This window comes from Rhinatrema bivittatum, chromosome 12 (assembly GCF_901001135.1).
Source record: "Rhinatrema bivittatum chromosome 12, aRhiBiv1.1, whole genome shotgun sequence".
Taxonomy (NCBI): Eukaryota; Metazoa; Chordata; class Amphibia; order Gymnophiona; family Rhinatrematidae; genus Rhinatrema; species Rhinatrema bivittatum.
The window spans coordinates 51614691-51640868 of record NC_042626.1 but is presented as its reverse complement, the minus strand read 5'-3'; the positions used below and the strand labels follow the sequence as shown (position 1 = coordinate 51640868).

The 26178-nt window shown below is 46.2% G+C and overlaps 1 protein-coding gene across 8 annotated transcripts in view; it reads left to right on the top strand.

The window, feature by feature from the left end:
- Positions 1–380: 380 nt before the first annotated feature.
- Positions 381–26178, top strand: part of EZH1 (enhancer of zeste 1 polycomb repressive complex 2 subunit) — a 144260-nt gene continuing 118462 nt past the window's right edge. Inside the window, exons 1-4 of one of the 8 annotated variants that reach the window (XM_029572568.1) lie at positions 381–507; positions 1182–1469; positions 12067–12162; positions 20748–20871. In XM_029572568.1, coding sequence (XP_029428428.1) covers positions 12122–12162; positions 20748–20871 — 165 coding nt within the window. In that variant the 5' untranslated portion in view covers positions 381–507; positions 1182–1469; positions 12067–12121. The other 7 variants (XM_029572570.1, XM_029572572.1, XM_029572569.1 and 4 more) reach the window with 7 other exon arrangements.

Genomic DNA, 26178 nt, shown 5'->3' with positions numbered 1-26178 from the left:
TTTTTCATGTAAAATATAAATGCATAACTCTTTTAACTGTATGTGTAGAATGGAATGGGGGTTGTCAGTTTTTAGTTTGTATCACTGCAGGGAGCTGGGTGTTTTGGTGGGTCTGGGACAGAGAATGAATGAGGGGGGGGGGGGGGTGGCAGCACAATAATTGTTCGCATAGGGCCGCCAAAAAAGCTAGTACCGGCCCTGCCCAGATCGATCCTGACAAACCGATCCAATCAATGCCTTTATAAACATGCTTGATCTAGAGAAATTGAACCTACACAAAAAAAAACCCCCGGCGTCAGGTTCAATAGAGATCTAATCTCCAACTCTGCAACCTGTCACTTTCGAAAACTTGTCAGCTAATAGGGGCGATGACGTCAGCGCCGGCGGCTGCGCAATGCCGCTCTGCAGAAGCGGCGCGGAGAAGGCCAGGTGGTGGCGTCATGGGCGTCTCTGCGCGACTGCGCAGTGCTTAGGAGAATGAGCGCGCGTGCAAGGGGACTGCGCAGAGTGAGTATAAACATGAAGAGACCTGGGGCCCCTCCCCCCGCCGGGAACCTCCCCCCTTCCGCCGAAAACATGAGGTGTGGAGGAGTAGGGGAAGATTAGTGACGCGAATGAACCCGGAGGGGGCCGGGACTGACAGACCTTAATGGGGTGTGCGTCAACAACTGACAGACCCTGGGGGAGAGGGGCCCGGGGCTGATGGACTCGGGGGAAGGGGGTGGTGGCGGCAGATGATAAAAGACTTGGTGGTGGTGGAGAGAGTGACGGAAGAGCGGCTAACAGACTTTGAGGGGAGTAGCTCGTAAAACTTGGAGGTGGGGCGAGTAGAGGTTTATGATGACAGACGAGTGAGGGGGCGCACCTTCCCTGGTCTTGGAAGTTGTGACGCAGCCGAATAAGCGGGGCCTGCGTGCTTCTCTGCCCTTGCCGGTCCATTTAAATCCCCCCCCCCCCCCGCGGCGAGCACACCTGCTGTCCCGGGGCGGGGTGTGAGGGTAGACCCGGCTGCCTTGCTTATGTTATGTGTCACATGGCAGTTGCATACATGAAGCTGGTGGTGCAAACATTTATTGTCCCTACTTGGCCATCAATCCCCCTTTACATCGCAATGTGCTATTGAATTTCTTCATTTGGAAAGGCCAGAAAAGCAATGTTTTGCTTTCTTTCTTCTTTGTTAGACTAAACCTGGTGAAAAGGTGCTTGGCACACACAAGTGTTGGATACGTCTGCCAACATATAAAGTGTACTCCTGAGGAAGAGCATTTGGAAACGCTCGGTGCATCATCTTTATCCGTCCCTCCAGGCATCATCGGTGAGTTGCAAAACGGAGGAGAGATGACCGTTCATAGCAAGGAAAGAAACCCAGTGCCCGCCCCGAAAACAGTCTCTGCCATGATTTTGCAGTAAATGCATCTGTAAGAATAACGCCTGTGCTTTTCAAACCCATCAGACTTAAGTAATGAGAGGTAATAGAAACATTTCTAAGAAGTAAATGTCAGATGAAGCAGAGGACGCGTTTTGTGCTTTACCAACTTACCTGTCTCACTTGCTGTTCTGTATTGCATGTTGATCTGTACTGGTTTCATCCTATCAGCATGAGTCCTTGTGCTTTACCAACTTACCTGTCTCACTTGCTGTTCTGTATTTCATGTTGATCTGTACTTGTTTCTTCCTATCAGCATGAGTCCTTGGGAACTGACTGATGTTTTTCTGGTATATTGTTAATTACATTCACAGTGTCTTTAATGCAATTACCTGTATAATTAATGTTTTGGGGCAATTTTCAAAGCCATTTAACCCAGTAAAGTGGTCTGTCTGAAATTGCCCTCCTCTGCTAGGCTAAAAGCCAGCGTGTATAGTTTTAGCTGGGATAAAAGGAGATGTTCTTTGGGTGTGTTAAGATCAGGAGAGTAAAATGGTGCACATACATGATATTTTCTAAAGTCCATGCACTATTTTACCTCCTTCCTCTTCCCCTGCCACCTACCCAAATAGCAGATATGAAATACACAGCAATTTCTTGATGTACATACTTCATTTTATTTTCTGCTTTCTCATACACTTCAAAGCAGATTAAGTTCAGGTTATATAGATATTTCACTATCTCCAGGGGGCTCAACCTCCATTCCCTGAGGTAATGGAGAGCAAAGTGACTTAGCCAAGGTCACAAGAGTGCCAATGGGATTTGAACCTTGGCTTCCCTGGGGGCCAATGCAATAATGTTCGTGGGCAGTTTTTTCTGCTTTTCTGTACTACTTTTACCTGCGCTCAGCTCCAGGCAGACGTTAATAGCTGAGCGATAAATGTGCGTCTTGAGACGCACATTTATCTTTTTGCATGCGGAGTGAATGAGTAATAGGCACATCCACATACATTTGCATGTGATGAGCGCTATCTCATTCACTTCGCATCGGACATGTGTTAAATAGGTGCTAATCCCCCTATTGCATTAGGGGTGGATTAGCGCCTATTTATCCTGCACTGTGGGTTATTCCCTTTTACCCCTCGATCATCTGGTGGTCCAACTGACTCCCTTGTAGGCTTTTTACCTTGAATGTACCTGAAAAAGATTGTATTATGAGTTTTTGCTTCCACCACAAGCTTTTTTTCAAATTCTCTTTGCCTTCCTTACCAATGCTTTGCTTCTGACTTGCCAGTACTTATACTGTTACCTTCATTCAGATTCCTTTTCTATTTCTTGAAAGATGTTCTTTTACATATTATAGCCTTTCTCACCTCACCTTCCGCCAGGTCTCTGAGATGCCAATTATATCTACCTTTTCATCCAGTGCTATATACTCTTAACTCTCCCATCTTATTTTTCAGACTTCTAGCATTTGTATGCAGACATTTCACAGTATGTTTTTTGTTCGTATTATTTGTAATTTGGAATCTTTCTTCACTTTAGTTAGTCACTTGGTCCACTTTGGCATTTATTGCAACCTCTGTACTGGGATGCCCTATTTTTCCCTGTTGTCTTAGTGTCTTTCAAAGATACGTCATTCTGAACCATGCACTTCTAAGCGACAGTAAGCTTTTCCCCTTCATCTAGTTTAAAGGCTGTGCTATCTCCTTTTCAAAGGTTAGTGCCAGCAGCCTGGTTCCACTTTGTTTAAGGTGGAGCCCAATCTTTTGGAAAAGGCTGCTCCCTTCCCCAAAATGAAACCCAGTTCCTAACGTAAAACCCTCTTCCTGCACCATCATCTCATCCATGCATTGAGAGGCTGTAGCTCTGCCTGACTCTGGGGTCCTGTCCTGCATGTGGAACGGGGAGCATTTCTGAGAATGCTGCCTTGGAGGTTCTGGATTTCAGCTTTTTATCTAAAACCCTAAATTTGGCTTCCTGAACCTCCCTCCTGCATTTTCCTATGTCTTGGTTCCTACATGTACCAAGACAGCCAGCTCCTCCCCAGCACTATCTAAAATCCTATGTATGTGATGCATGAAGTCTGCCATCTTCGCACCAGACAGGCAAGTTACCAAGCGATCCACATGTCCACAGCCACCCAGCTGTCAACCTTCTTAATAATTGAATCACCAATTATAACAGCCATCCTAACTGTTCCTCCTAGGCACTTGCCCCTGGAGACCCATCCTCCGTGCGAGAGGATACTACATCACCTTGAGGGCAGGTCCTAGCTACAGGAGTGCTTCCTGCCTCATCAAGCTGATGCTCTCCTTCCAGGTGATCTTTCTCGTCAAAGGCAGCATTGGAGCTACCAAATTGGACATGGGACTTCTCTACTATGTCCCTGAATGTCTTCTCTCTATACTTCTCTGTCTCCTTTAGCTCCTCCAGGTCTGCAACTCTAGCCTCCAGAGAAAGGACTAGTTCTCTGAGAGCTTGGAGCTCTTTGCATTTAGTGCACACACATGACCTCTTGCCAGCTGGGAGATAATCATACATGTGGCACTCAGTCCAAAAGACTGGAAAGCCTCCCTCTTGCTGCTGAACGACTTCCTGCATCATCATTTTGTTGATTTATTATTGAGTTACATTTTCTTAGGGAGCAGGGATGTAAAGCTAACCTAAAGTACTTTTAGTCTGCCAGATAAATATGAATCTATAATGACCCTCAAACACTACAGTTAATCTACCTGTATCTTCCTAGGTACCCACCTTATTGACTCTTGTTTCAAATTGAATTCCTTCTGTATAAAATCTGTAGCAAATTATTCCTACCAAATACAATTACCATGTAAAATCAAACTTGTAAAACCAATAAAAACAGATACGGTATAGCAAAGTAAATGGATAGAGCATGATAAGGAAGTGAGATGTGCACCCTATTAGGCGCAAGCTTCTGGTCGCCTTCTGCTGCAAGGGAAATAGGGTCTCTGGAAGCTAGATCTGTGGAGTTTAAAGCCTGGATCACTCACTGTGATTTCTGTAGTCCTCTCCTGGTGATTCCTGAGAATGGTATACAGATGAGCCTTCTGGTCCTGTTCAGCTGCAAGGGGTGTGGAGATTGTGGAAGCTGGGGCTATGGAGTTCAAAGCCTGGATCGCTCGCTGTGGAGTCCTCTCCTGGTGGCTACTGGGAACAGTATGACGATGAGCCTTCCAGTCCTCTTCTGCTGCAAAGAGTACAGGGCCTCTGGAAGCTGGGCTATGGAGTTCAAACCTGGATCGCTTGCTGTGACCTCTGGAGTCTTCTCCTGGGGGCTGCTGGGAAGGCTATGCAGATGATCCTTCCAATCCTCTTCTGTTGCCAATGCTGGCCCACTCTGTATCTATCAGCCTCAATTTAGATGGAACCCCCTTACAAAATCCACGCAAGGCTGGTGCAAAGATATTAGATGCCCAAGGCAACCTTTGGTCTTGTGCCTCCGAGACGTTGCAGCTGCTGTCAGCATGGGCTCTGGTGGTGGTCCCTGGCTTTCTCTTAAGATTTTGACACCCCCCCTAAAGTGTGGTGTGGCAACCACTTAATTTACCTAATGGAAGCTCTGACCCTGACTCTACCATCTTTAGCATCAGATTTTCCTGTTGTCTCATCAAACGAATGTCTTGAACAGCTGCAGTTTTGCAGCTGAATGACCTAAAAAGTATTTGTGAGCTGCCTGAGAAATTGTAGTTCCTGAACATATTCAGATCAGTCCAGAGAAGTGGGTTGTGTATCCCTACCAGCAGATGGAGTCAGAGAACAAAGCTTTTGGCACTGCCATATATACAAGAGTACCATCTGCAGACCCTCAGTATTTCTCTGACTCCAGCAGATGGTAGAGATGCACTCCTGGAGTTTTTAGTTTAAGTTTTTGAGTTAGTTAGATTTTTTTCTTGTAGTTGCGGTGCTGTTAGGCACTTTTGTGAGCCATCCCCAGTAGAAGCCGGGTGTCCGGGGGATTGGAGATCCCTGTCAGGGTCTCGCCTGCCACGGGTCGGTGTTTGAAGGCCAGGGGCTCCTGGCTACTCACCACTGACACTGCTACAGCTGCTCCCTTGATCCCTGCTACAGCATCCTCTTCAGCTTCAGTGAAGTTTACAGAACCCCCCCCCAAAAACCCAAAGGTTACACAGACTGCGCATCTGACCGGCTGCCTTCGGATCTGAGGTAAGGAGTCGGTGCAGGGGGATCAGGTCCTCGAAGATTGAGACGGGAGGCTGTTAGTGCTGTGTTCCTTCGGCTCCCGGGGCCCCGGGTGGCACTGAAGGAGAAGGGGTGAGTTTCTCCGTAGGCCCGTTGGTGGCCTAATTCGTGGTGACGTTTTTCAGGCGGGAGCAGGCTATTTCTGTGTATTGTGAGTAGCGGCTCCGCTGCTCGGGGGTTTTTTAACCTTATTTCGGAGCGGTTTTGCTCTGGCCTGCCTGAATTTTTTCCCGCGTCGCGGCTGTAAGCGGACTTCCAGCGATCGCAATCTCTCCCCCCATTGTTTTGCTTCAGCCTGCTTGCCTGAATTTTTCCCATGTCACAGCTGCGAGCGGGTGTTGCCACATTCGTGGCCTTCTCCCCCATAGCTCCTCGAGGCGGCACACCTTTTCAGATGGGACCGCACTCAAAATCACCGGCCTGCCACGTATGTGGCACACGCAGTCAGGCCCTAGATGCGGCCTCCGTATGTCCTAATTGTGCTCCAGAGTTGGGGGACTCCTTTGGATTGGAGGACCCCTCCCGCGGGGAGGCGCCAGGTGCCCTAGACATAGATTTGCTTGCGGGTGGAGGATGCCCCTTCTGTTTTAGCACCTATAGGGGAGGATACCATAGGGAGAGAGCGCTGCGGCTCCAGTCATTTCCCCAGAGGGGTTTTCCCTGGAATTTGTACTCCTCATGCATGAGGCCTTTTTGGCTTGCAAATGTGTGCCGGTTAAGAGACCCAGTCTCCAAGGGGACATAGGGAATCCACCGGGGAAACAAAATTGGGGCGGAGACCCAGGGCAGCGCCCTATGGATCAGACTCGCCCAAGAGAGGTTGGGGCTCAGGCTCCTCAGGACCCGAGTCCAGGATCAGGATCGGCTCCGCCCACGGGAGCGGCTGCAGGGAAGGATCAGGCGGATACAGATGATTCCGATGACCCAGATACCTTGCCGGCAGTTGGAGACGATCCCAGTGTGATCAGACTGTTTAAAAGGGATGAGCTGTGGCCCCTTATTCCTCAAGTCCTGGAGGTACTCGGCCTTAAAGTTGACCAGGAGGAGTCGGATAATGAGGGGGTTAATCTGGTTCTCGATGGCATTAGGGACCCCACCACTTCCTTCCCTCTGCCAAAGAAAGAAAGTATGAAAACTGGTGACCCGGGCGTGGGAGGCTCCTGATGCAGGACTGAAGGTGGGCAGAGCAATGGCAAAACTATATCCCCTATCAATGGAAGTATTAGACCTGCTCAAGATTCCTAAGGTGGACGCTGCGGTCTTGGCGGTCACTAAGAAGACCACTATCCTGGTCGCTGGGGTGGCCACCTTGAAGGACATGCAGGACCGGAAACTGGAGATCCAGTTGAAACGGGCATTTGAAGTCAGCTCTGAGTCTACATGCGGCGATCTGCGCTAGCCTAATGCAGAGAGCATGCCTGTGTTGGGTTCAGGAGACAACGTCCAGTGCCAGGAGCGGGGCATTGCAATCAGCCCGTTTTGAGGTGGGTGTTGCTTATGTGGCGGATGCACTGTATGATCTTGTGCGGACTTCGGCAAGAAGTATGGTGTCCATGGTGTCAGCGAGACGTCTCCTCTGGCTGAGGAACTGGGCGGCAGATTTGTCTTCTAAATCCCAGCTGTGCAACCTGCCTTTTAAGGGCAAGCTTCTCTTCAGAGAGGACCTGGACCAACTGGTGAAGTTTTTGGCGGAATCCAAGGGCAATCGATTGTCAGAAGACAGGAGATCATCTTAAGAAGGCCTTTCTTCCTAGAACTCGCTTTTGGGACAACCGTTGATACAGGACTGGCAGATATACCACACCGGCTGCTTCTAAACCGGCACCAGGACGCCAGCAGTCCTTTCGCGGGGGTCGCTGCCCTGGGAGAAACTCGGGGTACCTGGGTGCAGGAACCAGCAAAGCCTCCCAATGAAGCCACGAGCACCCGTTCCATCATAGAAGCTGTCGAAGGCAGATTATCCAACTTTTACACGGAATGGGCAAGAATTACCTCAGACCGTTGGGTCTTGGAGGTAATCAGAGACGGCTACGCTTTGGAATTCTCGTGTCCGGTTCGGGAGGTGTTTGTAGAATCCCGTGTGACCTCTCTCAGCAAGCTCAAGGTGGTCTGGATGATCCTACAACAACTTCTCGACCCCAGAGCTATTGTCCCAGTCCCAGAGACACAGCAGGGATGGGGACGTTATTCGATTTACTTTGTGGTCCCCAAAAAGGAGGGCACGTTTCGCCCCATCGTAGATCTGCAGAAAGTGAACCGCTGCCTTCGAATACCTCGTTTTCAAATGGAAACATTGCGGCCGGTGATGGCAGCAGTTCAGAAAGGGGAATTTCTAGTGTCCTTGGATCTCACGGAGGCGTATCTAATCACCAGAGGTTCTTGCGTTTCACGGTGTTGGGACAAAATTTTCAGTTTCGAGCCCTACCCTTTGGCCTCGCAACGGCCCCTCGAACATTCACAAAGGTGATGGTGTGGTAGCAGCATTCCTTCAGAAAGAAGGGATATTGGTCCACCTGTACCTGGACGACTGGTTGATTCGTGCAAAGTCTTGGGAGGACTGCGAGAGGTCGGTGCACATGGTGATGTTTATGTTGCAGTCTTTAGGGTGGGTGATCAACGTCCAGAAGAGTCACTTGGAACCCACCCAGGAGCTGGTTTATCTGGGAGCCCAATTCGATACCTTACGAGGCATTGTTTTTATCGGCAGACTGAGTAACGATGTTACAAGACCAGATCCACTCCCTTCTTCGGAGGCGCACTCCCACAGTATGGCATCATCTTCAGGTCCTGGGCTCCATGGCTTCCACCTTGGACTTGGTTCCATGGGCATTTGCTCACTTGTGTCCATTACAACATGTGCTTTTGTCTCGTTGGAGTCCGGTGTCGGAACAATTCCACCTGCCAATGCCACTCCTTCGGGAGTCCAGAGTCAGTCTGTCGTGTTGGCTTTCGCGCGACAATCTGGAGCGGGGGTGGATTTGGATCCTCCAAATTGGCTGATAATCTCCTCCGATGCCAGTCTTTCTGGTTGGGGAGCAGTGGGTGCGGAGAGGTCTGCCCAAGGTCTCTGGTCGGCGACGGAAGGATCATGGTCTAACAATCGTCTCGAGATGAGAGCGGTACAGCTGGCATTGCAAGCTTTTCTTCCCTGGATTCAGGGCAGAATGGTGCAAGTGTTCTCAGACAAAGCGATGACAGTGGATTACATCAACCGGCAAGGCGGGACGCGAAGTCCCACTGTGGTGCTAGAGGCACGACGTCTGTTCACTTGGGCTGAACATCATCTCAGGGGCATCGCCACATCGCATGTCATGGGGGAGGAGAACATTCAAGTGGATTTTCTCAGCAGACAGCAATTCGATCAGGTGAGTGGGAGCTATCTGCCAATGCGTGGAACCGCATTTGCGCCAGATGGGGAGTACCTCAGTTGGACCTGATGGCAACGTGGATGAATGCGAAGACGGAGCATTTCTTCAGCCGTCGCCGAGAGCAGGGCTCGTTGGGCATCGATGCTCTCGTGTGTCCGTGGCCCACGGGAATTCTTCTGTATGCCTTTCCTCCCTGGCCTCTCATAGGTCGGCTTCTTCGTCGTATAGAACTCCACCCAGGAAGGGTGGTCTTAGTGGCGCCGGAGTGGCCATGCAGACTGTGGTTTGCGGATCTCGTGCGTCTGGCTTTCAAAGGTCCATTGCCACTGGCCCATCTACCATGTCTACTCCGTCAAGGGCCCATATTTTCGGATCGAGAGGATCACTTCTCTCTTGCGGCTTGGCTTTTGAGAAGCGACGTTTACGCTTGAAGGGATACTCCGAACAGGTCATTTCCACTCTTTTGCAGGCGCCACGGCCGGCCACCTCTATGGCTTATGTGAGAGTCTGGAAGATATTTTGAGTTATGGTGTACCCTTCAGGACTGTGACCCGTTATCAGCCGGTGTCCCTCGGGTGCTGGACTTACAGCAGGGGCTCGCTAAGGGTTTAGTGTTCAATTCCCTTCGGGTACAGGTTGTGGCTCTGGGGGCCTTGAGAGCCCGGTTCAATGGCTATTCCTTGGCGGCGCATCCAGATATTGCTTGATTTCTTAAGGGAGTCAAACATTTATGACCTCCCGTCCGACCGATTTATCCGGACTGGAGCCTGAACTTAGTGCTCTTGGTGTTCTGCGATGCCCCCTTCGAGCCTATTCGCCGGTCCTCTCTGAAGGATCTGACTTTGAAGATGGTGTTTTGGTAGCCATTTGCTCGGCCCGTCAGATTTCAGAATTGCAGGCGCTCTCGTGTCGAGACCCCTTTCTGCAGATTTCCGACGATCGGGTATCATTGCGTAGGGTTCCGTCCTTCGTCCCTAAGGTGGTTACGGCCTTTCACGTAAATCAGATGGTGGAGTTACCGGGGTTTCCACATTGGTCTTGGGACTCTTCTCAGGACAGGGACCTTCATCTCTTGGATGTGCGACGTGCCTTATTACAGTATCTGGAGGTTACCAGTGATTTCCGACATTCCGACCATTTGTTCGTTCTTTTTGGTGGTCCGAAGAAAGGCGATAAAGCGTCTAAGGCAACCATATCTCATTGGATTAGAGAAGCCATTTTTTCAGCATACATAGCCCGTGGACGACAAGTTCCCTTGGGGCTCAGAGATCATTCCACTAGAGCCCAGGCTACTTCCTGGGCAGTGTGTCAGTTACTGTCGCCTCAGGAGATCTGTAGGGCGGCGGTTTGGTCTTCTAGTCACACTTTCACTAAGCATTATCAATTGGACGTCAAGGCCTCTGATGAATCGTCCTTCGGTGAGAGTATTCTGCGTGCGGGTCTTTCGGGTTCCCGCCCAGGGTAGAGTGGCTTGGGTATATCCCACTTCTCTGGACTGATCTGGGTATGTTCAGGAAATGAAAATTTGGTTCTTACCTGCTAATTTTCGTTCCTATAATACCACAGATCAGTCCAGAGGCCCACCCCTTTCTTCAGATACCGAAAGACTGCATTGGCTACAGTTTGGCTATGTTTTCACGAAGCTCCTTGTTGCCGAATGGATTGATGGAAGTTGCCAAATGGATGGATGGAGCAGTTATTCGCAGTTGTTTTGTTTAGAGTTTTTCAGTTAGTTCTGTTAGCTTGGCTTTGGTATAGGACAATACTGAGGGTCTGCAGGTGGCACTCTTGTATATATGGCAGTGCCCAAAACTTTGTTCTCTGACTCCACCTGCTGGTAGGGATACACAACCCACTTCTCTGGACTGATTTGTGGTATTACAGGAACAAAAATTAGCAGGTAAGAACCAATTTTCATTTCGTCTACCACAATATAGCATTTTAAAATATGGCTAGCTATAAATTCACCTTTCAGGATAACAAAGATAAGTTTTGAGCTATGACTGAACCCAGTCATAAAACAACAAATGATTGTTTGTCTCTTGTAGTGAAACTATAGAATATTCACTTCTGCTGATGTTATTTCTTAATTTAAAAAAATCTCCACTTAGCAGGTTAATTATTTGAATATTATAAATGTATAATATACCCACCACTGCCAATACTAAACAAAGTGGGAAAAAAACCGCTAAATATCTAAAACACAAACATGTAATAGGAAAGCAGTGGTAGTTTTATATAATCACTGTTATTGGTTCTATCCAGGTTACCCAGCGATGATAGACTTATAATCCTTAACTAACCACCAGAAGAGGAGTTTATTGATTGTAAGAGTTTGAGGAACATTTGTCACTGCACCGAGTGACTTATTATAAAATAGAAGTATTCTGATGATGAATTTTCAAATGGCAATTTTATATGCATAAAAATTTAAAAAAATGTTTGGGTGGCACTGCAATTTAAGAACTCAGGGAGGCTGGTGGTTAGTTAAGGATTATAAGTTCAACATCGCTGGGTAACCTGGATGGTACCAATAGCAGTGATTATATGAAACTACCACTGCTTTCCTATTACATATTTGTGTTTTAGATATTTAGATGTTTCTTATACATTTTTTAACTCTTGGGACAGTTATAACAGGCATTTGTTAATGGGAAAAATGGTTGATGAATCATATTTTAACTAACAGCACATCCAAAAATAACCCATTTATGAACATGACCAAATGTATGTATTTAACGAAAATCAAAATAATCTGTGACTAGAGGTTTCATAGTTTGCTCTATATGCAGTCCTATGCCGAGAAGAGTTTATTTAATTTAATTCATATTTTACCTTTCAGCCACTTCAAGGCTGATTACAATCAGGTACTGTAGGTGTTTTAGGTTTTTCCCTGACTCCAGAGGGCTCACAATCTGTTTGTACCTAGGCAATGGAGGGTGACTTGCCCAAGATCACAAGGAGCGGCAGTGGTTTGTAGCCCGCTGTTCTAACCACTAGATTACTCCTCCATGCTAAATTATACCTCTATAGTGTACTCTAAATAAGTAGTTTAATTTTGTACAAGAGTAAAGTAAACTTCTATTTTATCTTTACATTTTCTAGAGGTACGGTAAGCATTTGAATTTTTACGCCAGCAGATTGGAAGTATAGTTAAGAAATGAGGTGCGTGGTGGCAAAACAAGGTGCCACTACCAAGAGGTAAGAGGAAGTCTGGGGGTGTGCCTGTATGTGGCATGGAATGGGGGAGTAGCATATGCATTGATTAGCGCTAGGACACTTTTATGATAAAAAAAAAAAAAGGCCTGAAATCTTGTACTCATTAAGTGCCTGCCCGTACATGAAAAACCTGTTATCTATGGTGATTTTTACTACGGTTCAGATTCTAGTGTGAAAGAAGCCATTTGTGGCATTGTAGTAACTGTGACTGATCACCCTGTGAATGGGAAGTAGCTTAAGAAATGTATAAAAATTAGTGAGAAATACATAAGATAGTGCTGAATGCAAAAAAACCTGAAATTTTACAAATGGGTACCAATGTAAATAAATGTCAAGTTCAAATAGAGGGACAACTTATTACAGCTAATTCCAGCATTAGATCACTTGGGGTAATGTTGGATTCCAGCTGGTCTGTGGAGAATCAAATCAGTGCGGTACTTAGCGCTTAAGACTGATATGTCAGTTGAAAAATTTCTTAAATTTAAAAACATTAAAGTCTGTAGTTTATTCACTGGTTATTTTGGTGATTGACTATTGTAACCTGATATATTGGGGATTCCCAGGCAATGTAATTCGGAAACCACAGGTAGTCCAAAATATGGCTGCAATATTAGTCATGGGGTGATCAAGAAGGGAATCAGCAATCCCTCTTCTTAGGAAATTACACTAAGATGCAAATTTAAAGTTTTGTTCCTGACCTTTAAGATCTTACAAGGATTAAGTCCTTTACAATTGAGAAATAAGATCTCATGGAAATGTTCTCAAAGGACTACTCGTTCTCAGTATGCTTTTATGCTCCAGCTACCCCTGGTTAGGAAATTTCAACATACTAGACTTTATAATCGGTCTTTTTCTATGTCAGCTCCACTACTGTGGAATGAGCTTTCTCTGAATATTAGAGAGGAAACAAAGTTGATGAAATTTCGCTGTTTGTTAAAAACATGGCTGATGGCATCAGAGTTCTCTTTTAAATAAGATAGGTGGTTAGACCTTGTTGTCAGGAAAACTTGGCTCAGGGTGTAAGAGTTCTCTGTTCTAGAGTTGATTTAAGATAGCGGAAGTTAAATTGGTGTGTTCCTTGTTTTAGAGGTGTTTGGGATTGAGCAGGTGGGGGGTATTACTATGAAGGAGGTGGCTTATTTATTTTAAGAAATGTGGAGTAGGCAGGAGGTGACAAGAGATGGTGATTTCCCTGTATGTACCCGGATCAGTCCAGACTGTAGGTTTTGCCTCCCTTTCAGCAGATGGAGACAGATTAAATGGCGATAGAGAAAAAACTTTGCAGGAACTGCCTCTTAACCCGGTGTGCCACCTGCAGCTCCTCAGTATTTCTCTGTCTCCAGCAGATGGAGGAGATGCAAAACCTGCAGTTATGTACCTAAGGAAGAAGAAACAGAAGAGGATAGATTAGGTGAAATTCCCTCCCAGGAGGTTGGCAGGTCCTGGTGGGGACCATCACTCCTGGTTTTTCAGAGGACGAGCAGGGGTTGGGGACCCTTCATAGCTCTCTGAGCACGCTGGGGCTGACAGCCAGTGGACCGGTTCTCTCCCTTCAGGAGACTTGGGAGAAGCCTCTGCCAACTTCAGATAAGGCTATTAGTTGCTGTTTCTAGCTGTTTCCTATCTGTGTTTTCTAAAGTTTATTAAAAAAAAAAAAAAAAAAAGAACAAGAAGGAAATAGGCAAAGAATGGGAAATGTGTTTGATTCCCGTCTGTGGCAGAAGGGCTCCATGTGAGCGGGGTTATCCCTTAGTGGTTCCCAGCGCATCTCCTTTTTGGCATGTGCCACGCAGTCGTTTACAGTGCTGGGCCATGCCATGTGGCTGCCGCTGCACCACATGCAGAGAGACTGCCTCTCCAGAGCCAGCCACTGCTACTGCTGCCTCCCTGGCGGGGAGGATATGTTGGGAGGGACCGTGCTGGCATTGACTTTGCAGCAGGGGTCTGGCAGGCCTAAAGCTGCAGTGTGGAAGGCGTTCCCGCTGAGTGTGGGGACATTTTGGATTTCTTCGCTCACAAAGTCCAAGCTGCAGCAGGGGGAGGGGATCTCCCACCTGCGCTTTCTCCATCAGATTTCTTAACGGAGGAGACCTGGGGAGCCCTGGGAGACCTCTCAGAGGAGGAGCTGGATCCTCTAGAGGAGGTTGTGGAGGGTTCCTCCCCTTTTTTGCCAGAGTTTATTTTTTTGCTGCATAAAGCCTATTTGGCCCGTAAGGCCGCGGACTGGCCCTCTTCTAAGTGGAGGATAACAGATCCTCCCCCAAGGAAGAAGTCCAGATTTTCGGGGATTTCAGGGGCCATTAGGATTAGGAGGATCCTGAGTCCTTCTGGGATAGGGGCCACCAAGGAGGGTTCCTCAGAGGAGTTGGTTTGGGGATTGCCATCTGAGTATGGTTCTCATGACGTGGCTATTTTTCACTTGGCGCAAGGGCTGGAGGATGACATGGGAAAGGTCCTGTCGATGGAGGGCAATGATCTTTTTTCAAAGGGAAAAATTCTGTCCCCTGATCCCGCCGGTCCTGGTGGAACTGGGAACATCTTTTCCGCAGGAGTAGGCTGACTTGGAGGAAGTGGATCCGGTCATGTCCGGCTTGAGGGGGTCCAGCCAAGACCTTCCCTTTTCACAGGTTGGTGAAAGAGCTGGTGGTCAGGGAGTGGGACACTCCGGAGATTGACTTTAAGGTGAGCAGAGCCATGGATAGGCTTTATCCTTTGCCCAAGGATGCTCTGGAGCTCTTGAAGGTGCCGAAGGTGGATGCATCAGTTTCGGCAGTTACGAAGAGGACTACCATTCCAGTAGCTGGGGCAGCAGCTCTGAAGGATCTGCAGGACAGGAAGCTCGAGATGAATCTTAAGATTTTCGAGGTGTCAGCGCTGGGTATCCGGGTGGCTGTCTGCAACAGCTTTATGCCCCAGGCTAATTTGCGATGGGCGCAACGGTTGCAAAGTGACAGGAATATGACACCCAGGAGTCTGAACAGGTGGAGCGATTGGAAGCTGCGGGCGTTTGAGGCGGATGCTTTGTATGACCTCATTCGCATATCTTCTTGAACGATGATGGTGCTGGTCTCGGCCAGGAGACTTCTTTGCTTGCGGAACTGGTAGCGGATGTCTCGTCCAAAGCTCAGCCTTTTAAGGGCAAACGTCTAACTTGGAGCAGATGATAAAGAATCTGGAAGATAACAAGGTCAACAAGCTACCAGAGGACAAGCCAAGAAGGTTCCTCCCTGTGTGCTTTCATTTCCAGGGGGAAAGGTATTTCTGCCAGAGCAGAGCTCTGAGTGATGGTCAAAGGCAGACCTGAGAGGTCGCAGTCCTGGAACCATCCATTTCGTGGGCGCAGACCGAACCGTGATGGCTTCAGACAAGGTAGTGGTGGAGCTAAGCCTGCGTAATGAGATGAAGCAGGCCCACTCCTCAGTTCCAGTCATTGGGGGTTGTTTGACTCAATTTTACAAGGAGTGGGTCAAAATCACTTTGGATTAGTGGGTTCTAAGCATGATAGGACAAGGCTAAGCTTTAGAATTTGCTTGGTCGCTCAGAAACCTTTTTATGGTGTCTGTTTGGGCCTCGGCAGAAAAGACGTTTATCGTTCAGCAGACCATACAGTAGCTGCAATTGTTGGGGGCCATTGTCCCTGCTCCCTGAGATGAAAGCGGGATGGGGCATTATTAGATTTATTTTGTGGTGCCCAAAAAGGAAGAAACTTTCATCCAATTCTGGATTTAAAGAAGGTGAATCTAGCTCTCGAAGTTACCTGTTTTCTGGATGGAGACTCTGCGGTCTGTCATTACAGCGGTGAGAAGCGGGGAGTTCTTGGCTTCCTTGGATCTGATAGAGGCGTACCTACATGTAGGGATTCATTCGGATCATCCATGGTACCTCAGGTTTATGGTCTTGGGGAGGCATTTTCAATTCTGCGCTCTCCCATTCAGACTGGCAACTGCCCCGAGGACCTTCGCCAAAGTGTTGGTGGTAGTGCCGGTGGCTCTCGGAAAGGAGGGCGTGCTGGTCCACCCATATCTGGATGACTGGATCATCCAGGCAGAGTCGGAAGTCTTTTGCCGAAGTGTGGTAGAAGTGGTGTTGCAACGCCTGAGATCGCTGGGATGGATAGTCAATCTGTCCAAGAGCCACCTTTTGCCTTCACAAGTGCTGGAGTTCTTGGGTGCACACTTCGATACCAGACTGGGGAAGGTATTTCTCTCGGAGGAGCACATTGTCAAGCTGCAGGCTCAAGTTTGGAACCTTTTGGAGGACAGAGTGCCCAGGATCTGGAATTACGTGCAGGTCCTCTGTTCCATAGCCTTAACCTTGGAGCTGGTCCCTTGGGTGTTTGCTTATATGTGACATCTTCAGAAAGCGTTGCTTTCCCGGTGGGATCCAATGTCAGAGCAGTTTCATCTCCCACTACCACTTACAGAGTCTGCCAGGTCAGGTCTTTCGTGATGGCTTAGCCGGGACCATTTGTGCCGCAGGGTGGATATCTAGGTTCTCAATGGATGGTGGTGACTACCGATGCCAATATCTCTGGCTGGGGAATTGTATGTCAGTCCTAGTCTGTGCAGGGCCATTGGACAGTGGAGAAAGTGACCTGGTCCATTGATTGCCTAGAGACGAGAGCAGTACGGTTGGCTCTGCAGGAGTTTCTTCCCCTTTTGCGCAACCGTGCAGTCAGTCCAATCAGACAATGTGACGACAATGGCCTACATCAACTGCCAAGGAGGTACCAAGATTTGAGCGGTTGCTCAGATGCAGAACAGCATCTGGCCTTGATAGCGGCCTCGCACATAGCGGGGTCAGACAGTGTGCAGGTGGATTATCTCAGCTGACAACAAGTTGAATCCTGGAGAATGGGTGCTATCTCAAGAAGCAATGACCCTCATTTCTCGTAGGTGGGGTGTGCGTCACATGGATTTGATGGCAACCCAGAAGAATGCAGTCGCAGAAGAGAGCATGGAGGTGAAATCGTCGATGCCCTGGTGCTTCCCTGGCTGCATGACGTTCTGATTTGTGTGTTTTTCCTCCATGGCCTCTGGTGGGCAAGGTTGTAAGGAGAATAGAGGTCCACCCAGGAAAGGTGATTCTTGTAGCTCTGGAGTGGCCACAAAGGCCTTGGTTTGCAGACATGGTCAATCTAGCAGTGGACAGCCCCCTGAGACTGGGCCATCTTCCAAATCTTCTGCAACAGGGTCCTATATTTTTAGATCGAGCAGATCGCTTTTGTCTAGTGGCTTGGCTTTTGAAAGGAGGCAATTAAGAAAAAGAGGATATTTGGAGGATGTTGTTTTTACTCTGCTGCGAGCTTGCCTTGGCATGTGTCCGGGTTTGGAGAGTCTTCGAGTCTTGGTGTATGGAGCAGGGGGTTGATCCTCGTCTGCCATCGGTTACACAGATTCTAACCTTTTTGCAGAGAGGCCTGATAAAAGGTTTGTCCTCTAGGTCCTTTAGGGTGCAGGTGCTGGCCTTTGGGCTGCTTGTGAGGCAAGGCTTATGGAACAACTCTGGTTATGCATCTGGATGTGGTATGTTTCCTCCGAGGGGGCAAAACATTTGTGCCCCCTGGTTCATAAGATGTGTCCTTGGAGCCTTAACTTGGTCCTCAAGGGTATGTGTGAAGCATCATTTGAGCTCTTAAGAGGGTCACCATAAAATATCTGACTTTGAAGGTGGTTTTCTTGGTGGAGATTTGTTCAGACAGAAGGGTTTCTGAACTTCAAGCCCTGTCATGTAGGGAACGCTTTTTGAGGATTTCGGATTCTGGAGACTCTCTGAGGATGGTTTAGTCTTTTCTGCCAACGGTCATTTCAGCGTTTCACTTAAGTCAGACAGTGGAGCTTCCCGCCTTTTCAAATTTGGAGAGTGATACGTTTCATGCAAAGGAATTAAGACATCTGGATGTCAGAAGGGCCTTGTTGCTGTACCTTGAGGTCACGAACAGTTTCAGGTTGTCGGGTCACCTTTTGTGCTATGGAGTGGTGCAAAATAGGGTCAGAGAGTGTCAAAAGGCCACTATATCACATTGGTTGAAGGAGACTATTGTTTCCGCATATATCTGTTGCGGTTGACTCGTCCTGGAGGAATTAAGGGCTCATTCTACTCGTTCCCGGGCAGCTTCCTGGGCAGAATGTCAGCTAGTGTCGACACGAGATTTGCAGGGCAGCTACTTGAAAGTATTTGCATACCTTTGCCAGACACTACCAATTGGACATCCAGGCCTCTTAACGTTGACAATTTTGGTGAAGGTGTACTTCGAGCGGCTCTCACAGTCCCACCCCAGTTAGAGAAGCTTTGGTACATCCCAGGAGTCTGGACTGATCTGGGTACGTACAGGGAAAGGAAAATTGGTTCTTATCTGCTAATTTTCGTTCCTGTAGTACCACAGATCAGATCAGAGCCCCGCTCTGTTGGTGGAGGGAAGGTTTGGAGAGTCTGTTCTCTTTACCATGATTCTGATGAATTTGAAGAATGGTATAGATTTCTCATTAGTTTTTCAAGAAAAGTTCCAAATTTGGTTTTCAATTTATGAATGATCTTTTTCCTCTGATCATTCTGGGGCATATTATAGAGTAGTTTATTAGAAGTTTTGTGTTATATTTTAGGTTTGGATACTGAGTAATACTGAGGAGCTGCAGGTGGCACACCGGGTTAAGAGGCAGTGCCTGCAAAGTTGTTTTTTTTTCTCTGTCTCCATCTGCTGGAAAGGAGGCAAAACCAGGGAGTCTGGACTGATCTGTGGTGCTACAGGAACAAAAATTAGCAGGTAAGAACCAATTTTCCTTTTGTTGTGTTTTGTTTGTTTTATTGTTTTTAATGTATATAGATTGCTTTGGAAATTTTTATTGTAAAAATTGGAAGGTGATTAACACATTTTTATAAATTAAATAAGTAAAATTGCTATATAAACCAGAGATTGCCTAAAAATGAGATCCATATTAAAAAACCTGGTGAGCGGCAAAGTTACCCAGTTAACCTTATCCTAATAACTCTACCCAGATATGCGGCGGCACATATCCAGGTAAAAGTACTTGGCTAAGGTTACCTAGATAAAGTTATTTGAGTAACTTTGCTGCTCACTGACTTTAGAATATTGAAAAAAAAAAGTAGTGGGCCAGCAGCATCAGATCCTCCCTCCAGCTATGTGATTCCCCTCCTCCACAACATCCTCTCTTAAGTAAAAAGAATAGTAGGGTGCCAGTTTCCCATCCCATCCCAGTTTCCCAGAAGCCTAGTAGCAGGAGAAGTTCTTGCCGCCTCGGGTTAGGCTGAATACTAAGTGCTGTTACACTTGACAGCTCCTGCACGTTATGTTCATTTATTCTTGCAGTCCGGGGCGAATAGACCAATCCGCGTTGAGAATTTTATTTTAAGCAACCATATTTTACCCATATTTTATCCATTTTACCCCTAAGCCCAGAATAAGAGCCTCCTGACTGCTCTGTTTATTCTAATAATTTCTCCGCTATCTCTAGCCTTTCCTTCCTTCCAGCAGTCTATGCCTCCAAGTTTAATTTCCCTGTTAAATGTAACTTTGCTTTTTCATGTTCAACCTTTTGTTTTTGGTTACTGTTCTTGGTTCAGTTCCCCTATTCGATGTGAACCGACCTGATATGGTCTCCACCATGAAGGTCGGTATAGAAAAGTGTTAAATAAATTAAATAAATATTGTGCAATGGGAAATTGATTAATTTGCTTGGAAGCAGCATTGTGTTTTTTGCTAGACAGAAAGAAGGAACTAGTGTCTGTTAACTAGTATTTTGTTATTCTAATGTACCAACAAATATTTTTATGTATGTACAGATGTAACCTGCCAAGGACATTGAATTGTGCAGGCTAAACATTTTTTTAAAATAAATAAACTGAGTTCTGAATGGGGATTTGTCCCATCTTTGTCAGTGAAGGAAATACTCCCTGATCAGAATGCCCTGACATTGAGCCCCCATTCAGAGCTCAGTTCTAAACAAGGATTGTTCTGCTCACTCCAGAATGAAGTGAATAAATACATATTAAGTTCTGGTACCTGTCAGTTAGTATTCAGCTCAGCAGGAGGAGGTGGGAGTCTCTCCTCCTCCCGTTGGGTTTCTGGGGCACTTTTGGTCATTTAGGGGCAGGGGTGGGAATTTGACGCCCCCTCTGTTTTCTAAGCTAGGGGATGTGGAAGGATTGGCTTGGCCGTGCTACATATTTTTCTCTTGTAAGGGGGTGAGAAGATGGGTGGGTGTAGCACCACTTGGCCCCACTACATTTTTTTCTTCTGGTTATATGGTGAACTTTAGTCCTGCTATTTAGCCTGCCAGTTACCTGGGTAACTTTTTGTCTGGCGAGTGCTGAATACCATTGCCTAAGAACACCTCTAATACTGCCTCTTTATCTGGCAAAGTTTTGTGTGGACAAAATTTAGTCGGGGAGCTGGGGGAATTCTTCAAATCCATGGGTTTTGTCCTGTTACCTGGACAAACCTTTCAAATATCAACCTCCGTATCTCTAGGCCATATATATAGGCAATAGTACTTGTCGTGTGAGGTTTTGAATACTGAATTTTTTTTTCTTTCTTTTCTGTGTAATAGCAGTACAATGGATGTGCCAACTCCTCCTTCCACAAGGAGCATGCTTTGCTGGAAAAAGAGAGTCAAATCAGAATACATGCGTGTTCGGCAGCTCAGGCGATTTCAAGCCAGTCTCGGAGCCAAGGTAGAAAAGTTCCTGCTCGTTTTTTGGTAATAGCAGAAATCTTTAGCATGCCTCCTTCTCCCTAGCTAAATTATAGCAAAGGGATGACACCCTCAGTGGTAGAAGTATCTTCCTAAACCAAACCTTTGAATTGTATGTTTTCTGAGCTAATTGTAGGTCGCATCTAATGATGTCAAAATGTGAGAAGGTTGTACATTGCATTCTTATTCAGTGCACAGCAGCTTAGTATGAACAAATGATTACAATGAGTAAAGCTAAGCAGATATTACAAGAATGTTATAGAGCTAATCATGGGATTCCAAAGGCAGATTTAAGGGTTGGGTGAAAACCCCGGAGCACTGTTTGCTTATGTTGTAAAGGAGAATTTTCAAAGCCAATTATCCTGCTTGAGATCTGCTGGCTAAAAGTACCCGCAGCATTCTAGCCGGATTGAGGGGAGGTGTTCCTGGGGGGGGGGGGGTCGGTGCCTAGGGTTGGAAAACCATGCATGCAGATTGGACTTTCTGCCTGCAGGAAAAAACAGGTGCAAAGTTTACACATCCTCAGTGCTTATCAGCAGCTTTGAAAGGGAAAGCGTGCACATTCTCTCTCTGTGAAAGGAAGGTCAGGATTTGTACCTGGATGGGCTGTTTGAAAATTGTGACACCCCTCCACTATCCCGTAATGGGCATGATTGAGTGAAGCATGCGGGGGGTTTCTCCAGCTCTATTTTAAAATCTGACCCAGAAAACTTGGGAAAAAAATTTTCAATAAATCTATTTAGTAGGACAAGAGAAATTACTGAGAGTAGCATCTCTTGAAACATTTTAGCGAGTCACCTAAGAATGGTTATGGAGCAGGTTAAACTACCCCAGAATATGTGTCGTTTCCACCCCCCCCCACCCATACTCCTATAGCCTCTCACTTTGTACACTTCATTATTGCAGTGCAGCTTCCTTGACAGTGTTAAAGTTAATTGGTCTGTAATGAGTGAATTATTCAAAAGCTGGCCCAGCTTATTGTACTGAAGGTCTGGTGCAAGCTGCTCAGGTTTCCACTACATTGTACAGAGACTAATATAGATGGGTCAGTCCTTAACTCTTATTATGTAAACATAGTGATAAAAATGGCTCATCTCTGAGCAGAGAATACAATAATAACTACAGCCAAGGATCAACTGTTTTATCCAAAGTATGCAATGAATACCAAGAGGGCTCAACTATGCTTATGCAAAGGCTATGACAAGGAAGAATCTGGTTTCTACAGTTCTTCAGTTGCATCTATAGTTCAGAGTCTGTGAAGGTTTCTTTTATAAGTCTAAAGTTCTGCCTCTAATGCATTGGACTATCTACCTCCCCCTCCTCCCCGATGTGAACTGGAATTTGGCATAGAATACTATGGGGGTAATCTTCAATAGTATTTATATGTGTAAAAGTAGCTTTCTCAGCATTCAGACAGATTAATCCATGACTAGTGGGTTATGCACCTCTACCAGCAGATGGAGATGGAACAAAGCTGACGTCACGGGGTATATATACCCCTGCTCTGACATCAGCCTGCTCGCATTCTCCACCTCCAGCAGATGGTGGACGTGCATCTCCCTACTGTGGATTGTTTAAAAAAAAAAAAATAAAAGAGAAAAGGAGAAAGAAGGATTAATCACGCACCACTTCTCATGAGGCAATATCTGATGATCTCTCCCTCAGTTGAATGCCTCAGTCTGGTAGCCAGTTGCTGGCATGGAATTAGCTGAGAGGGGTGCAGAAAACTGAGCGTGGCGGTGAAGGCATTAGCTCTCCTCCCCTGCTGCTGGAGACTAACTCTGTACTCAGCCGGGAGAGGCTGAGCTCAGTTGAAAAAACAAAACAGATTTAGGGATTCCTCTCCCGTCTTCTGTTTCTGGTGTTTGAGCTTCAGCGTGCCAATCCAACGTGCGTTCTCTTCTTCCTGGGGGACTTGGGGAATTGCAATAGTTTTGGTGGGTTGAGTGGTCTTTTGGACTAAGCCCTGCACTTAGACTTCACTGGGATGCTGTGTGGTAGGCCGCAACAGCATTTGCACAGCTTCTTCTATGCAAGATGCCCGCAAAAGCAGTGCCTGACGTCTGTTCGCACCTGTCTATCCAGGCTGTGTGTCCATCTGGACCCTGGGGTTGGATGTCCAAGTTTTGGGCTTGCATAGTATGAGTGTTCAATGGAGTATATTCTTAGCATTCAGACAGGTTAATCCACAACCACTGGGTTATTCACCTCTACCAGCAAGTGGAGATGGAGCAAAGCTGATGTAATGGTATATATACCCCTGCACTGATATCAGCCTGCCAGTATTCTCTGTCTCCAGCAGATGGTGGATGTGCATCTCCCCATTGGGGATTGCTTAAAAAAATAAATTTAGAAGAAGGAAATTAATTCTCCCCGCTCTCCTGTGGTGATACCTTATAGTCCCTCCCTCAGTCAAGTTTTCCTGAAGTGATATCTGTGAGTCCTCCCTCAGTAGAGTGCCTTGGTCCAATAGCTGGTTTTCCGGCGTCGACTTAGCTGTAAAGAAAGAAACAGCTAAGAAGCTAGCAGGTATAGGAAGCTGAGCGTGGTGGTGAAGGCTTTTGCCCTCTCTCCCTACAGCCAGAGACCGACCCTATACTCTGCTGGGAAAGGCTGGGCTCAGGTAGAGAGTAATACTATACTTGGGTGTCCTAATTTTTGGGCATCCATTTTTTGAGGGCAGATAACCTCTTGCTGCTCCCTGGTGGCTCGCACTTGTTTGCTTCTATCTCAGGAGGTTGATGAGACTGGTTTGAATTCCAGGGCAGTGATGGAACTGGCAGCCACCTTTTTGGTGGTTGCGGACTGCGACCTGGTCCATACTTCTGCCAGAGGGGTGACTTTGGTGCTAGCGGCCAGGCCTCTGCAGTGGCTGTGGAATTGTTCGGCTGATGCAATTTCAAAATCTAATCTTATGAAATTGCCTTTTAAAGGATCACTCTTATTTGGGAATGAATTGGAAAAAATGGCCGATTAAGTGGGGTGAGTCCCAGGTTCCGCGGTTGCTAGAGGACAAGAAGCAGGCGCTGCACTCGTTCGGCACGAGAGGCCATACTAGGGGTTTCAGATGTTTTTGACTACAGAGGAGCGGCTTCTCAGAAAGCTAGACCTTTGGGTAGGTCTCAGTCCTTTTGGCTCAGGCAGCCCAGACGGGGGTGCAGGCTTGGGTAGCGATGCCTCCCAACCCCCTCAATGAAGGTGTACCGACCCACCTCCTGGAGCAGGAGTTTGGGGGTCTCTATCTCTGTTTTTTTCGGAGGTGGGTCAGAGATAAGGGAAGGCTTTGCTCTGGAATTTCTATGTTGCAATGTCATGTGCCCAGCTGCATTTTACTCCATTCTTCTTTTTTTTTAGAATTCTCTTTTTATTATTTTCATTCAAAGAGTTAGCAATACATATTAAATGCATCTTAGTATTATAATCAAATAAATCAAATAAGTAAACATTTACCATAATAAACTAACATACAGGAAAAATTATTTATCCTTTTCATAAGATTATATATAAAGGAAAAATAGAAGTGCTTCTTCTTAAATCGAACGGTCAAAGGAAAAAATAAAAATATACACATTGTAATTATGCATCATTGATCCCTTATTTTTACATTACCGGACATTATAATGCAAGAAGATCTTTCAACCCTTCAGGTTCCGTAAAGGAATAGTTTTTACCATTCAGTTTCACTACACATCTACACGGATATTTCAAATTAAAATATCCTCCCTTTTCCAAGACTTTCCCCCTATACTGTAAAAAATTCTTCCTACGTATTTGTGTTATTTTCATTAAGTCTGGAAATATCCATATTTTATCACCATAAAAGGTGGTTGTCCTATTTTGAAAAAAAGATCTCATTACTAGGTCTTTATCTGTAGAAAAAGCTAATTGGACTAATAATGTCCCCCTAGACTTAACTATTATCTCATCCTGGGATTTTTGCAAAAGTTCTGACAATTCTATGGAGTTACTAATAACTTCTTGTTCATTTTGTTCCTTTTCTTCCCCTTCTTCTTTCCTACCCTGATCTATTTTAACCTTTTTTCCTCCTAAGTAGAATGCCTTTACAATAACAGGAAGATTTTTCTCAGACATTTTTAATATTTGCATCAGGTAGTTCCTGAATAATTCAATTGGATTAATCTTTCTTATTATAGGAAAATTATTAACTCTGATATTCAGAGATCTCACAGTGTTTTCTAATATTTCCAATCTTTTACTCACAACTTCTTCTGATGTAACTTGTTGACTTTGTATCTTTTCTATTTGTAATACTCTTTTCTCTAATATATTCACTTCCTTTTTCTGTTTTTCTAATTCTGCGGTATTTGATACAGATGATGTAGACGTCTGCATTACTACTTCGGTCAACTTATTTATAGATGTATCTAGCTTAACCATGTAATTCCATAGTGTTTCCAAGGTGATACATGCCGGCTTTGGAATATTTTCTACATCGATAACTACCTTGATATTCCCATTCTTTTCTTTATCCATTTTATTTATTTTTGGAGTACTAAACTCTTTAGGGGAACTCTGTAGAATACTTAATTGGGCTATCTCATGATGTTTCTGATTCGATTCTAATACTTCCTTTTGCTGAGTGGAACTATCCTCTACCTCCCATGGGTTTAAAATTTCTTCCTGTTTATCCCCTGTCTGTATTTGGGATATCTCACCCATTCCACCAGGGGGTGGTGGTGGTACCGGTGCCCCCGGGCTTAATGATACCTCTATGACCTGAGGAGGATCACACCGTCCTTGTATCCTACCTTCAGCGGTCAGCCCACTAGGGGGTGATTGGGGTTCAAGCCATTCCAAAACCGTTTTTTGTCCTGCATCTACTGTTGCCATATCACTAGAAGGCCGCAACTTGGCTTTCCTTTTAGTGTGTGGCATATTTACGGTATTTTATGCAAACCTTAACCTCACAAAAGGACAAAACATATTTTGGAGGTTGCATAACAATCAGTTTTCAAGAGAAACACTTCATGGAGTTGGGAAGTGAACAACAATTCCAATACTTATCTAGTAATAATAACAAAAGGGGACCCAAATACCAGCACTTCCAGCGATCCCGGCGAAGCCCGGCAAAGCCCTGCTTAACCGCGCGCCCCTTTAGCGCGCGCGGCTTCAGCAGCGCGCCGGCTCTGCTGCGCGCCGCTGAGTGTTGAAAATTTATAGAAGGTAGTCCAAGTCCCGCCTCCTAACGGAAGCAGGAAGTGCCCCTCGTCCGGCAACAGCAGCGAGATGTTCACCAAAATTCCGTCGGGGCAAGCCACCGCTTACC